Below are 14494 nucleotides of genomic sequence, written 5' to 3'. Positions count from 1 at the left end.
ATAACTGGCCAAACACACGCCAGTTGCTCTGCTGGTCCTGCTAACTCAATTCCGGCACTCCCAAAACATCGTGTGGGCATCGTGCTGGAGCAGCAGGAATTATCCCTCAGCAGCAGGAATTATCCCTCAGCAGCAGGAATTATCCTCCAGCAACTGCTCAGGACATGCAGGGAGGTAAACACACCTCCCTTCTAGTTAAAGCAGAAATTCTTCTCATCCATTTACCCATCCCAGCTCACCCAGAGTGGTGGGGATTTATTAGCAGGTCATGGGGAGTTCAGGTGCTCCTGCTGCTCTCTGGAGAGGTGATGGATTTGCCATTCATGCACAGATCCCATGGGAAACAATCTTTTCTTTTGGAAAGAAGGGAATCAGCAGCAACAGGATAGAAACCTGGGGGCTGCAGCATTGTCTGTTACAAGCAGTGGGATTTTCCCCTTGGAAATGGAGCCTGTGAGGGGTGGGCAGCCTGCCCTGCCTGGAACTGGGGGTGGCAGAGCCCTCAGCAGCTCCTGTCACTGTCACCCAGCCCCTCATCCGCGGTAATTAATTAACAAGCAGCCACAGTGCTGTTTCTCAGAGCCTTGAGCCTGGTTTTTGTCACAGGGGTGGATTTCCAGGAGAGAATCCATTCCATTGCTTCAAGGTACAGGATGAAGATTCCTCCATCCTGCTCCTCCTCACCTGGGCAGCTCTTTGGTGGGATTACTATATTTTCCATTTCAGGAGGCAATCATTATTTTAGATATTTTATACTTTTATGTGCAGATAAAAATCTAACACAGCCCCAACCTCTGGGCTGTCTGCCCACCACCCTCACCTCTGACGTGAGGAGGGTCAGTGCTCTCAGCCTGCTTTCCAAACCAAGCCTTTCCCAAACTGCCTTCTTTCTTTTCCTTGTTTCTCCAGGGTTTGGCTGCAAGTAAAGCAAGGCTGGAGTGAAATTCAGGCTGCTGGGCAAGGGCACCTCTCGTTTGTTGACTGTGCCAGAGGTTTGTGATTGCTCCACTGAGTTGGGAAAGGCAGGGGAGAGAGGACATCCGTGCTGAGGGAATACTGGGAATCAACCCCTTGGTCCCTGCAGTATCTCTGTGCTCCTCACCTGCCCGAAAATCCATGAGGGACTTGTGCCCTGCAGTGCCCTTTGCACTTGGCCTGTGTAACCCTGGCAAAGGGGTGGCAGGACTTGTCTTCACATCCCTGCAGAAAACAGAGAGGAAAAACTGCCAGGGAGAGTGGGGAGTGCAGCTATTCCCAGCACTTGTCACATTGTCCAGTGACAGAGGTGGCACTTGGTGCGGCTGATGGAAAGGGTCACAGAGCCCCTGGTGTCCCTGCCACACACCTCAGCCCAAATCCTACACCTCTGCCATGGGGAGCCTCCCTGCTGGTTTTTCCCAGTTTTTGTGAGTTTTCCTGGCAGCACAGCAGTGCCTGCTCCTGGCAGGAGGGCTGGGTGGCACTGCTGGTGACCAACACAGCTCTGGGTGGCACTGCTGGTGACCAACACGGCTCTGGGTGGCAACGATTTGGAGGGCACTGGCAGGAAAGCAGCAGAGATCCCCACCCTGGGCTGGGGTCAGGCCAGGCTTGCTCACTACAATTCCTGGGAGGTGGATTTGTTATTTTTTTATTGTTTTCCAGTTTTCCCTTTGTCCCAAGTCCCTTCAGCTTCCCCCTGCTTTGCTGTTGATGTCAGGACAGAGATGCTCCCAGGGGCTCCAGCTAGGGTTTTGTTCAGCAACTTCATAAATCTTCTATAAAATATTCCTGCCATTCCTTGATTATTTTCCTATTTCATCCACGCATGGATTTAAACACAGGCAGGAGCAGGGAGTGCTTTTTTTGGCAAAGCTGAGTTTTAATCAGCTGAAATTCCAGAAGGGAGCCCAATATCAGTGCCCGAGGAGTCAGAGCACTGGCTGTGGATGCAGCCCTGCCATTCATTAAACATCAAATAACTCTGCAATTAATTAGGAGGCCAAGCCAGCTCCTGAAGCACCCGGGGTTCAGTTTTGGAGTGTTTTGGAGCAGTGTCTGTTCCTGGAGGCGATTGTGGCTGTCAGGGCTGGAAACGGCCCGGCTCCTGTGAATCAGCCTGTGCCCCACCCAGCCCCACACCAGCGCGGTGTCACTGCATTTACTGCTCCCCATCCATGGGCAAACTCGCCCTCATCTTTTCCATGGGCTGCTTGGACAACCCAGGCTGAAGCTGAGCTCCAGGCATGGCTGGGGAGAGCCCTGCAAGCTGGGGGATTGGGGCAGAACTGAACTCCCTTCAGCGCTGGGATGCTGGAGGGAAAAGCAGGCTTGGGAAAAAAATCTGAAAAAAAAGTAATAAATCCCCTTTTGGCTTGAAATAAGCTCCTGGTTGGAGTAGCGGAGTTTTCTGGCACTGGGGTTGTAAGCAATAATTTTGTTTGTTTAATCTAGGCACTAATAGGAAATGCGTAAATAGAGCTGGTCGCTTACGGCAGCTTCTGTCAGCAAGGACAAAATTGAGGTTTTTGGCTAAAACAGCCTCTGCCCCACACCACAGCCTGCCCCAGGCTCAGACTCCACTCACCCACCCTGGCAGACAAATTTGTGGGCACAGCAGCAGCAGCGGGTGAGGATGTTGCACCAGCTGCCGCCCGATACCATCTCTTGAAGAACTACAAAGAAGCGATAAAGTTGCTAAAACTGCGCCGGTTTGGTCTCCTGAAGCAAAGAGCAGAAATGCCACTCACCTTCCTGTGCTTCCCATGCTCCGGGGGGGTCATAGCCGTGCTAGGCAGCAGGAGCAGCCAGCCTCCTGCTTTTATTCCCCACTGGTTTTCTCCGCGATCCCAGCGCCTCCTCGCTCAACTTCCACATGTTTTCGGAGCGCTGGAATCCTGCCGGCTTCTGCAGCCCGGTCCAGTGGCTGCAGAACAGGAAATCCTGTATTTTGTTTCTCTTCTCCACACAAAACGTGTGCAGTTAATGACGTGAAAGCCGCTGGGAAGGCGATGACGTCGTTTGGTGGCAGTGCCTTGGGATGGAGACCTTGGATTTCTGTCCCCTCTGGGCACGGCGCTGGTGGGAGGGGATGCTGCCCTTCCCTCCGGCTGCTCCTGCTCCTCTCCACGGTCACTTTGCCTGGGAAGAGCTGTGGAATACAGAAGCTGCTTCCCAATAAATGCTCGCTGAAGGAAAACTGAGTGCTCTGCCAGTGTAAGTTACTGGAAAGGAGTAATTTTCCCTAATTTTCTTGGAAGCTTGGTTAGCCTCAGACTATCAAGGCTGCGGGCTAGAGCTGGATTGTTTGGACTTTATTCCTGAAATAATATGATGGTTTAAGGTGGAGATTTTCCCAAAATATTAGTGTTTAAATAAACCATGATGTGCATCATTCCCCATCTTTTTTCTTTTTGCCTCCTTTTATTTCTTTTCTATATATATGCACGTATATAGAATTTTCAGTTGTTTCTCTGCCTGCTGAGCATGACCTTCTTCCTGCATTGCTGCACAAGTGGTGTAACTTCATGGTGTGACTTCTGAGCTGCCTCTTTTCCAGCTGAGCAGTTTTACCTGATATCCAGGGTCACATCTCACAGCCCAGGGCTTGTACAGATAATTTGGCTGTTGGCAACTTTCCCTTCTTGGGGGTAATGTAAAAATAGAAATATTCTCACCCTATTTTTTGTAAATGGTTCTGTGACCTCACAAAATTAACAAGAACAGAACTGTGGAAGGGAAATGTAAGGAGGAAGCTCTTAAAACCTTTAGTTACCAGCTCAAGAGTTGAGATCAAGAGTGCACCAGAGCTCTCCCAGGTCATTCAGCTGCCAGGTCTCTTTGTGCCAAGAAATCATGGAATATGAGAGTGATTTGGATTGGGAACCTCAAAAACTCTGATTCCAACCCCTCTGCCATGGGCAGGGACACTTCACACTATCCCAGGTTGTTCCAAGTCCTGTCCAGCCTTGGACACTTCCAGGGTTGGGGCAGCCACATCTTCTCTGGGCACCCTGAATCTCCATGGTTCTCATCTGAGCTTCCAGCAAAGGGATTTGGGAGTTGCAAGAGCTGTTTATCATTCCCAGTTTTCTTCCTGTGCATCTCTTCCAGCAGCTGGTGCTGATCCTGGGAAGAAGGAGCAGCAGTGTGTTTGTTGGGAGTTCACAGAGCACAGAAGGGAGGCTGGCACTGTGCCCTGTCCTTCTCCAGAGGGCAGAGGTTAATCCCAAAGTGAAGGGGCTGTTTTACCAGGATATCCTGCCTGGGACATCCTATTTCTGTGGCTGCAGCAGCACATCCAGCCATCCCTGAGCTCTATTTTTAGGTGTTTGTTTCCAGCTGTGCTGCTGGGGAAGGGGAGATCAGTGGAGGTCAGACCAAAGCAAGGGGTTTGTAACCAAGCTGAGCCCTTCCTCTGCTCCTTGGCTTTTTGGATCACTTTTGCAGAACATCACAACATTCCTGGCCATGGAAAGCTAGGGATTGACAAACCTCAAACCTCATCCCTCAACACACACAGATCAACCTTCTCCATTGTTCTTCCAACCTGGGCATGTTTTTGTTTAGCATTTCTCTTTCTCTGGCTCATCCCCAACACTCATGTGCCTTTCACACTTGGCAACGTTCTACTTTCAAAGGCAGAAGACACAAAGGAACTTTTAAACAACTTTTTAATAACTGTGGGACTTTATCTAAGGCCTCCAGATACAGGTCTCTTCTCCTGCAGCCTGGCATCCTGTGGGCAGGAGGCCAAATGCAGATCAGCATCTCTCAAGCCCTCAGCATTGAGAATATCTGACAGGATGCACCTGAAGGATGTATGAAAAGCAGGGGGAGGAGGAGGTTTGTTCACACAAAGCAGCTTCACCCTTGTGCAGGGAGCTGGGCAGGGCCGGGTGACCCCCCAGCTCATTGTCCCTCTCGCTGTCACACAGAGCTCTCTGCAGGGACAGCATTTTGGGAAGCTCCGATTTATTTTACAGCAAATAATTGTCAATCCCTACCTTTTTTGGGCTTTGTCATCCACAAACACAGCATTTTTTGTTAAAACACACCAGTCCTCCCCAAAATCTTTTAAGTGCAATGAAGTGGTTTCATATTTTCAAACTTGCTGTGGAGTTGTTATCCTGCATTTCCATCATATTTTGTTTTTCCTCTGGGCAGAGAGCTGATAATTTTATTCAAGTGAAGCAAGTGGTACTGCAAGATCCTGCAGCTCAGAACCTGAAAGTGCAGAAAGGCTTTTAAATCCCTCAGGAGTTCTTTCCAGATGTGTTTGTTGTCATGCACAGGAGGGCTCTTTCACACAGGAGAGGATATACCAGAGCTCTGCTCCTGGTTATGATGGAATGGCACTGCACAGAAACACATTTGCTTTTGCTAAAAGGTGAATTGCTTGTGTTCTAGAGGAAAAGAAATGTGTTTGCCCAGGGCTGTGCCTTGGGGACAGGCACTGTGCCAGGGCAGGTGGTTTGGACACCTCACCATGTGTCCACCCTGAGCAGTTCCCTTCAGGGTGAGATGCTCCAACCCCAGGATCCCTTCAGATCCATCTTTCATACACCTGTGTAGCTGTACCCAGCCTCTTGATTTGGTTAAATTCTGCCTTTTTGTGGCATCCCTGTTAAAAAAACTTTTTTGTGTCTGCCCAAGGAGGAGGAAAAGTCTTTTTCTACTTTTTTCCACCGCAGCAGGACCAGCACAAGAGATAATCCAGGAACAACATCACAAAATTATATTTCCTCTTGTCAAAACAACAAACATGTTTTTTGGTCACAGGAAATGGGGTGAATTACAGGAATCTGAGCCAGGTTTGTTGTGCCTCTGGCTGTGTGAGGCAAAGCAGCCCCTGCAGCCCAGGTCCTGGGCCAGATGCAGCACCAACCAGCTGGGAAGGCACCTGGAATATGCTCCTCTTCCCTGGAATGCCTGTTCTCCTCTTGAGGGGCACACTGAGGTTTTGGAAGACCTGAACTAAAGGCTTTGGATTTCATGCATGGCTTTGGGGAGGCCAAACGGATCTTGGTGGACTTTTGGAAAGCTTTTTGCAAGTTTTCCCTGGTCTCTCTTTGCTCTGAGTTGTTGCTCTCTAGGTTGGCCCATCCTGAGCATCCTGTCCAACTTTCTCTGGTGGTTTAACCCCATCTGGCAGCTGAACCCCACAGAGCTGTTTTAGCTCTACCTCAACCAAACCAGGGCACTTCACCCCAGTCCAGAAGAGACCTTTGGGCACAGTTGTCTGGTCCCCTGCACACCAAAATATTTCTAAACCTAATATAAGTGTGGTAGCTTTAAAAATTAAATAAATAACCACTAGTAAGAGTGCAAACAAGCCACAAATCTGTTTAAGAACAGTAAAAGTTGCACTCCATCGCTTGAACTCTGACCCCAAGCCATTTTCCAAGTACCAGTGATAACTCCAAAACTCAGCTGATGTTTGCAAAACAGCCTTTATTTTTTTTTTTTTTTTGAGCATCAGTTCTTGGGAAGTAAAACCCACAGAACGAGCTGCAGGGTTCCCGTAAGAGCCATCAGCTTGTTTTCACCTGATCAAGGGAGAAGGGTGCGAAAGTGAAGGGACAGGAAACAGCTCCCAGTCACGTGCTGGCTGAGCAAGGTCTATAAAAATCCTCAAAACAAGCACTGAAACTGAAGTCTCGTCCCCTGGCGACTTTATACAGAGTGTAGCTTATGAGAGACTGCTGAGCTGACGATTGAATTGTGTGTAGTTAGCTCTGTCCATGAGCATCCACCCCTTTGGGAAGGGATTCCTTGCAGTCTGTAAACATTTATTGTGTCAGTGACATCAGAGAAAACTTTTCCATCCACTCCAGTGCATCCTACTCAGCCCAAAATCATCTTCTCACACAGGAGAGGAGAACTATGAGAGCTTATTGTGTTTAATCAGTGTTGTTGCCTTTTAGAGGAACTCCAGGGAAATGGTTGTTTAAATCTTGATTCTTGGCTTTTCCCTTTTTTTTTTTTTTTTTTTTTTGTAAAACAGAGAAGTGTGGAAAGACAATATACAGAAAATATTCGGCTGAGTTAAACACAGTGGAATTGAGTGGTTGGAGTTAAAATACACATAGCAAGTGTTTCTGGTATTTCTTCTGGTTTTGTTGCAAGACTGTACAAATTGTCCACATTCTTTTGAAAATAGACAGATTTCCAAAGGCAATAAATTGGTGACTGTTCAGCCAAATCCATCCGCAGGTATTACAAGATACCCTTGAAGTTACAGAGTGGGTGGACTCGGCTGAAGAGCTGTGACTAATTAAAAATAAGGGGTAAATTAATCCTTCTTTGTTGCTGCTTTGCATAGCTACCTAAAAATGTAAACATTCAGATCATGATAGGACCTAGTGAAAAAAAAAATCACAATAATTTATGAAATTAACTTCTGCTGTATCAGTGACATCACCTTGGCAAGGATTCCTCTCTTTAAAAAAATGCATCAACTGAATGGGTTGAGCTGAGCTTTTTCAGGGTAGATTCATCTCAGGTACCCCTGGACCACACAGAGAAGAGAGTGAGGACCTGAGTGGTACCACCAGCACCATCAAACCCACCTGCACTGACCCCAGGACCACCACAGTCCTGCCCCAAGGGGTCCAAAGGCAAAAGCCACATGCCCACGTCCCCCTGGCCAGCTTGGAGGGGAAGAGAGTCACCTGGAGCAAGGGAAGGTGCCACTCTCTGGATGTCTGAGGAGAATTTGTCTTGCAGAGGGTCTTGCACCAGCTGCAGGTGCAAGTTCTGGGATGTGTCAGCAATTAGGGAGCAACCAGAGCTGGGTGAGGCAGGAAAGGAGGAGCAGAGTGGGAAGGTGGGTGTGGAAAGGTGGAGCAGAGGTCACTGGTGACCAGTGGGATGCACTAAACCCAGGAGCACGTGGAAAGCAGCTGCACACCTTCACCTGTCCACAGCCCCCACTGCACTGCACAAACCCCAATGTCCTTTGGTTGTTACTGGCCGGTTTTAGGTTCTTGTGTGGTTTTCCCATGAAAGATCCTTCAGCAGATGTCAGTGTTTGGATGTGGGATTGTCTCTGGCTGGATCATAGACCCTGGAGCTAGGAAAATAGAAGAAAAGCCCTGGGACTTAGCCACCATTTCCCAGCAAAAGTTTTGTCACTCCCTCCAGTGTATTTCCCAGTCCAGTGGGGCCAGGTGGGAGTGGCACAGCGGGAGGATGGTCACACCATTGGGTCACTCATCAGATTCCAACACACCAGTCTTAGACAGAGTTTTATCTTCTATAAGACAAAAAATTCCACAGCCAAAAAACTCCCCTGGATAAACTTGCAGGGTCTTCCACAACAGAGCTGATAATGGAGTGTCCCAGAACAGTCTCAGATTTCGTATGAAATATCTTAGTTTTTTTCCAAGTGGCTTTCTTTTCATTCCTTAATCGACGAGGCGCTCTCTTTGCTCATGAGCCGGCTCCGGATGACCATGCTGCTGTGCCTGGAAAACTGATCCTGGAACTCGGAAGTCATGAAGAAATAGATGATGGGATCCAAGCAGCAGTCAAAGCTGGCCAGGCTCAGGCAGAAGGGCTGGGTGTAGAGCGTGATGGCGCTCAGGAAGCAGTCGGTGATGACGTTCTCCTTCACCAACATGTAGAAGAAGAAGTTGATGTGGTAGGGAGCAAAACACACACAGAACACAATGGCACACATGGAAACCATCCTGAGGGCCTTCCGCCTCTCCCCGCTGTTTTCTGGAGGGATGTGGAAGCCCCGGATGGAGTCTCTTGTTTTCCAGGTGCAGAATAGGATGATGACAAGTGGCCCCACAAAGCCAAACAGCTCGGCGGTGCCGGTCATCAGCACCGTGGCCACCTTGCTGCTGATCTGCTTCACCTGCAGGTCAGCAAAGCAGCTGGTGGTGTTGCTGGCCATCCCGTGGCTCCTCATGAGAGGGAAGGGCAGGCAGGCAGCCCCCACAAAGAGCCAGACCAGGGCACTGATGGCCACGTCATAGCGGCGCTTCCAGTCCTTGGCCTTGAAGGGCTGGTAGAGGAAGAAGTAGCGCTGGATGCTGATGCAGGTGAGGAAGCAGATGCTGGCGTACATGTTGAGGTACTTCAGGTAGAAGCACAGCAAGCACAGGGTGTTCCCAAAGAGCCAGGTGTGGTTGATGTAGTAGTAGATGCGCAGGGGCAGCGACAGGACGTGGGCCAGGTCGGCCACAGCCAGGTTGATCATGAAGATGACAGCTTTGCTCTTCCTGCTGATGAAGCGGCACAGCACCCACAGGGCAGCACTGTTGGCCAGGAGCCCCGGGATGAAGATGAGGGTGTAGGTGGTGGCATAGAGGCTGTTCTTGAAGGTGATGTTGGGCTGGGAGCAGCTGTGGTTGCTCTGGGTCATGACTGGGTTGCTGGAGGAGGCTGTGGTGGTGTAGGGCAGGTGGGTCATTCCTGTGGAGACAAAAACAGGCTCTGAAGGCAAAGTTGTTAATGCTCATGGCTGCATTTCCCATTTGGGAACAGCACAAAGCAGAGGTTTGGGAATGGTGTCTGCATGAAACATCCTGGAATGGTGTTCAGTGCTGCCCTGTCAGAGATCCCACAGGCATGGGAGACCATTCCTGGTGGGTCAGTGAAGCTGTGCCACACTGATCATGGGGCAGCAGGAGAAGCTGCCTGTGCTTTGGCCATCTCCTCAAGGTCTCCTGTGCTTTGGTCTCTGGGAGCAGGGCAGGAACACACAGATGAAAGGTGGGCCATATCCCAGCCTCCATCATGGTTGTGGCCCAACAGCCAGAATGTGGGTGCCAAGCACTGATCATGGAGTTATTTGGGTTGGAAGGGACCTTAAAGCCCATCCAGTCCTCACTCCTGCCATGGGCAGGGACACCTCCCATTAGACCAGGTTGTTCCAAACCCCATCCAGCCTGGCCTTGAGCACCTCCAGGGATATGTTGGGCTGTGTTGGACATTATGTGGGTGACAGTTCTCCTGACACCCTCAGACGACCTAACGGACCCACCTTCTCTGCCATTATGGGCACAGACCATGTGAAAAAGCATAGCAGGGAGTGGGCTTGGAAAATGTGACTGTTGTGAACACAGCCAGTCCTGCTGAAGTGTTCTGTTAATTCATTTAAGCTGATGGAACACACAGAGACTTGGTCACGCCACCAACTTCTATTTCTCATCACCATGGCAGCCTCAGTCTGACTCTTTTTTCCGTCAGATAATTTTATTTTTTACGGTACTGCCAATTTCTCTCGGCCATCAGCAAAATGCCACGTGTTGAACTGTTGGGCCACCTTTTCCTTGCCAGCTTTTGTAACTGGGACCAGTAAGTTTGGTAATGTGTCCTCACCAAGGCAACAGAGGCAGGAGGAGCTGGGGTTTATTGGGGGTTTCCTCCCAGGGTTATAATTCTCATTACAGTGATTCCCTCCTGTGCTGAATATAACAGTTAAAACTGACAATCAGCTTCATGTGGCACAGCAGACACTGATTCACTCTTCTGACTCATTTCCTGCAAGGGGCACTTGCCAGAAAAACTGTCTCTGTAGGTAGAAATTAGTAACTCCTACCCTGTTACTAAAGCTTTTTCCTTCATGTTACCAAAAGAGTTGAGTTTAGAGCTCTCAGTACACAGAGCACAAATAGCTGGGTTTTCAGCCTTTTAATCGTTGTGGTGCTGGCATTTGGCAGCTCATCCAGACACTGCTCCAGACTGCCATGGAAGGGTTGGGATTCAGCCCCCAAAATGCCCAGACATGGCAAAGTCCCACATGGGGCACAGGCAGTGAGCAGGACCAGGGAACTCTGCTCCTGCAGGCTCCCCAAACTGATTCCTCCTTTTCTTTCCCAGCTTCTCTTTCATGTTCCCACAGCCTTCAAAAAACCTAGGTCTGTGTGTTTATCTCAGCTGCTTTTCCTTGGATATCAAAGCTGGATTGCCTGCCCCCTGCTCCTCCAGACACAGCTGGTGGATGGCCATTAAAACCACACAGGATTAGATACATTTGCAAAATGTTGTATTTTAAAGGCACTTTTATAATTAATTATATAATTAAATGCTTGCCAGTCTGTGCTTCTTCTGCAGTCCAATGAGTCACAGCAGCCAATTTGCTTATTGAGGTCCATAAATACAGTTAGGCCTTATTTAGTGTCTTCCAACCTAGAATATTCTGTGCTTCTGTGATTTAGGTCTCATGTGACACTCAGGACAATCAGGGTAATGGGGTGAAGGGCTGCTGACTCAAACTGGGGAAGTTTTGGGGCAAACTGTCACGTCCAGGATGTGTCCCAAGAAGACAAGGGTGATGCTGAGGGCACTCACTCCATCCCAGAGCTCAGCCTTGGCTCTCTGGTGGGACAAACCCTGCCCAGGCTTGGGGGAGCCCAGAGCATGGAGAGCTTCCCTCCCATCCATCACCTTCATCTGCTAATTGTCCACAAGGTGTCAGAGTTCATCCAAATTGCATTTCTTTGCCCTTTCCGCTATTTTTCTCACCCCCAAGTGGCAGAGGCGGCAATGGGAGCTCTCATGAGTCCATGTTGCCATGGCTTAGGAAGGTCCCAAATTGAAAACACCCAGTGTTGCTGAATAACTGATATTAAGGAAAAAAATTCTGCCAGGAGTGGGCCTGCTTGCTGATGTCTTTGCTGATGATCTTTAAAGGTCTTTTCCAACCTAAATGATTCTATGATTCAATTTACAGGTAGAAGAGGTCTGAAAAGCTGCACTTTGCTGGAGACCACGGAGCTGTGGTGAACCTTGGAGCCAAGAGGTTCTAAAACCCACCCTGCAGGTGATGTCCCAACCCCAGCAGTGGCTAACTCAGTGGCTGGGAACAGGAGATGGATCCCTGAGGTCAGAAAATCTCTGCATTCAGGGAGCTCAGGGTGTGAGCAGGGTGACCTGGCTGGCAGTGTACACAATTAATACATTAACACAATTAATAGGTGTTAATAATTGAGTGGTGGTTCTGCTCATCAGCAGGGCCCTTTCTGAGGATGAATGATTTCATTACAAAGCCATATAAAATACAACAAGATTAAGCCACCTCTTTAAACAAAATGCACCCAGACATGCACAGGACACCACAAAAATTACTGCATTTCTGCCTTTCCTCTCACTTTGGCTCAGACTGAGGCTTAATCCCACACCAACCCCTTCTCTTCCCATCTGTGCACAAAAGCAGACACTTGAGATGCCACTGAGGGTCCTAAAATTACATCTCCAAAGTCCTTCACTGCCTGGTGGGTGTGCAGCAGAGGCTGCAGAAGGCTGAAAAGTTCCAGTAGATTTTATCAGTGCTCATTTACATCCTGCAGAGAGGCAGCTCCCACTGCAACATTGCTTTCAGAATATGAAATTAAAAAAAAAAAATGGTAGCAGATAAACACACTGAGATCCAACCACTTTTTTTTGTATTTTTGTGAGATTCTGTATCCCTGATGCTGTTGCAATAAGGACAGAATAAGTGAGCATGTTATTACTGGAGCTTTGGAAACTAAACACAGCATTTCTAGGAAAAAGATGTTCATCTGGATAGGCTGAGAAGCACAGGAATGTCATTCCAGAGTGCTGGATCTGTCTGAGGTGCCCATCAGAGCCAGGGTAATTTATGTGATTGGGGCACAAACATCTCCATGCTCTGCCCTCAGCGCACAGCTGTGACACCAGGGTGAAACTGCTGCACTCAGAGTGGAACATTCTACAGTTAAAGGTGCTTTTTGTGGGTCTCTTTCACAGAAATAGAGCAGATCTGGGTTGTCTGCAGTATTTTCATTTTGCAGCACTGGTAGAACTCCCTCCTACAGCTACCTAAGAGCACTGGCTCCAGGCTGGGCAAGGGCTGTCCCCAGATGCACTTCCATCAGAGATGTCATTCCCATGGCTGATGATGCTGGCGCCAGAGCCAAAGTCCCCCAGCACTTTTCCTTGACAGCAAAAACACACCCTTGCCAACTCCACTGTCCCTGCACAGCTCCTGCTCCAGCCTGCTGAGGAATCCCCTCCTGCAGATCCTGACATCCTGACCCACCTTCCCTGAGATTCCCTCCTGGGTCCACTTGCAGAAATCTCAGATTCAGAGGCCACCCACTCTAAATCCTGCCTGTGACCAGCTCCACGTGCTGTTTGCTGGGCTCCCAGCAGAGCTGAGCTGCTGGTGCAAGACAGCAGAAAAGCAACTTTTACAAAGCACAGGTGAAAACCTTCAGACCATGAAGTCAAATTTCAAACCTTCAGCCCATGAAGTTTGAAAGCTTCAGCCCATGAAGTTAAGTTTAGAAGCTTCAACCCATGAAGTTAAGTTTTAATCCAGAGCAGTGACTGCAGTCTGAATTAGGAATTAAAATCACCTCAGGATTCTCATTAGCAAAAGCAAGTCCGAGCAATCCTGCTATTTTTGTCATCTCGTGTCCCCTCACTATTATTAATTTCCTCCTGCTGCTGCTCAGTCACAGAGCTTTGGATGGCACAAAGATGGGCAGCACATGGATTTTATTTTACAGCAATATAAACCACCGTTGGAAAAAACAGATTTGGAAATTACCCTCATTGCCAAGTATGACTTTAAAACCAAATATAGTCCTGGAGGAATCAGGCAAAAGAAGGAAATTATCCCTATTAATGACACCGGAGAACAGTTGGAGCAGCACTATTTGCCCACGCCTGACATTTGTGTTTCTGCAGGCTCAGAGCTGCTGTTTGAACTCCTCCATGTGTTCACCCTGAGCATTGGCACACGAGGAGAGCAGCCAGCTCCAAGTGCCACAAACCCGCTGGTAAGAGCCACCCCCAAGGAAAAGCCCGAGCAGAGGGACGTTTCTGCAGGAGGCAGCAGGGCGCGGTTCCAGGTGCCAAGGAAAGGGGTCAAAGCAGCCTTACCTTTGCAGGCAGAGCCGTGCTCAGTGCAGCCGAGAGCTCAGGAGGAAGTGAATGTCCTTTGCAGCACTGTTTACATGAGCCTGGGGACCTGGGTGACATCACAAAAGGTGCTGGCTTTGCGGTGCGGTGGCTGTGGCTTCAGCCCTGTCTGCTCTGCTGAGACCCACTCTGCTCCCTGCCCTGCCAGCCCTGGCCAGGTGTTCCCCCAGTGACCCCAAAATGGGCTCATGTCTTTGTCCCAGGTGTTTTCTGGCCCATGGCTCTGCTGGCTTGGCTCAGCACCCTCTGGCAAGATCCCAAGTGGAGCTGGGTGCAGGACACCCCTTCCTCCTCTCCAACTCTTCCTCCTCTCCAACTCTTCCTGCTCTCCAACTCTTCCTCCTCTCCAACTCTTCCTGCTCTCTAATTCTTCCTCCTCTCCAGCTCTTCCTCCTCTCCAGCTCTTCCTCCTCTCCAACTCTTCTCTCCAGGCACAGCTCGGAGCTGACCATGGAAACTCTCCCGAGGTCTCTGCCTGCTCCTGCCTGGCAGCCCAGCCCTGCTGTCCCCTCCTGGCCCTGGGGACCTGCTGGGTTCTCTGTTCCAGCGGATCAGCTCTGACTTCCCGATGGCTTTTTTTAGCACAGTGTGAACCTTCCTGACATTTCTG

The 14494-nt window shown here is 49.4% G+C and overlaps 2 protein-coding genes and 1 long non-coding RNA gene across 4 annotated transcripts in view; 1 reads left to right on the top strand and 2 right to left on the bottom strand.

Moving 5' to 3' along the window:
* LOC146437552 (putative P2Y purinoceptor 10) overlaps positions 1-2863 on the bottom strand; it is a 5589-nt gene extending 2726 nt beyond the window's left edge. Inside the window, exon 1 of the mRNA XM_085060654.1 lies at positions 2730-2863. The gene's annotated coding sequence lies outside the window, so the exon portion shown is untranslated. The remainder of the gene's footprint in view (positions 1-2729) is intronic.
* LOC146437551 (uncharacterized) overlaps positions 1-7003 on the top strand; it is a 16581-nt gene extending 9578 nt beyond the window's left edge. The window contains exons 2-3 of one of the 2 annotated variants that reach the window (XR_014852275.1): positions 910-992; positions 2434-7003. This is a non-coding gene — a long non-coding RNA (uncharacterized LOC146437551). Of the gene's footprint in view, positions 1-909 lie in introns of both variants that reach the window. The other variant, XR_014852274.1, reaches the window with a different exon arrangement.
* On the bottom strand, positions 6416-14494 carry P2RY10 (P2Y receptor family member 10). The gene is made up of 2 exons (XM_085060655.1): positions 13846-14494; positions 6416-9405 (listed from the first exon to the last, which is right to left on the bottom strand). The coding sequence occupies exon 2, from the start codon at positions 9401-9403 to the stop codon at positions 8381-8383; it is 1023 nt and encodes a 340-aa protein (XP_084916781.1). The 5' UTR covers positions 9404-9405; positions 13846-14494; the 3' UTR covers positions 6416-8380.

The sequence above is a fragment of the Lichenostomus cassidix genome, chromosome 4A (genome assembly GCF_008360975.1).
Source record: "Lichenostomus cassidix isolate B80296 chromosome 4A, HeHo_3.0, whole genome shotgun sequence".
NCBI classification, from domain to species: domain Eukaryota; kingdom Metazoa; phylum Chordata; class Aves; order Passeriformes; family Meliphagidae; genus Lichenostomus; species Lichenostomus cassidix.
This window is presented reverse-complemented; position numbering and strand designations above follow the sequence as displayed.

What these genes read in the sequence shown, in the direction of transcription:
- P2RY10 (XM_085060655.1), bottom strand. Translation starts at nt 9,403, where the DNA reads ATGACCCACCTGCCCTACACCACCACAGCCTCCTCCAGCAACCCAGTC.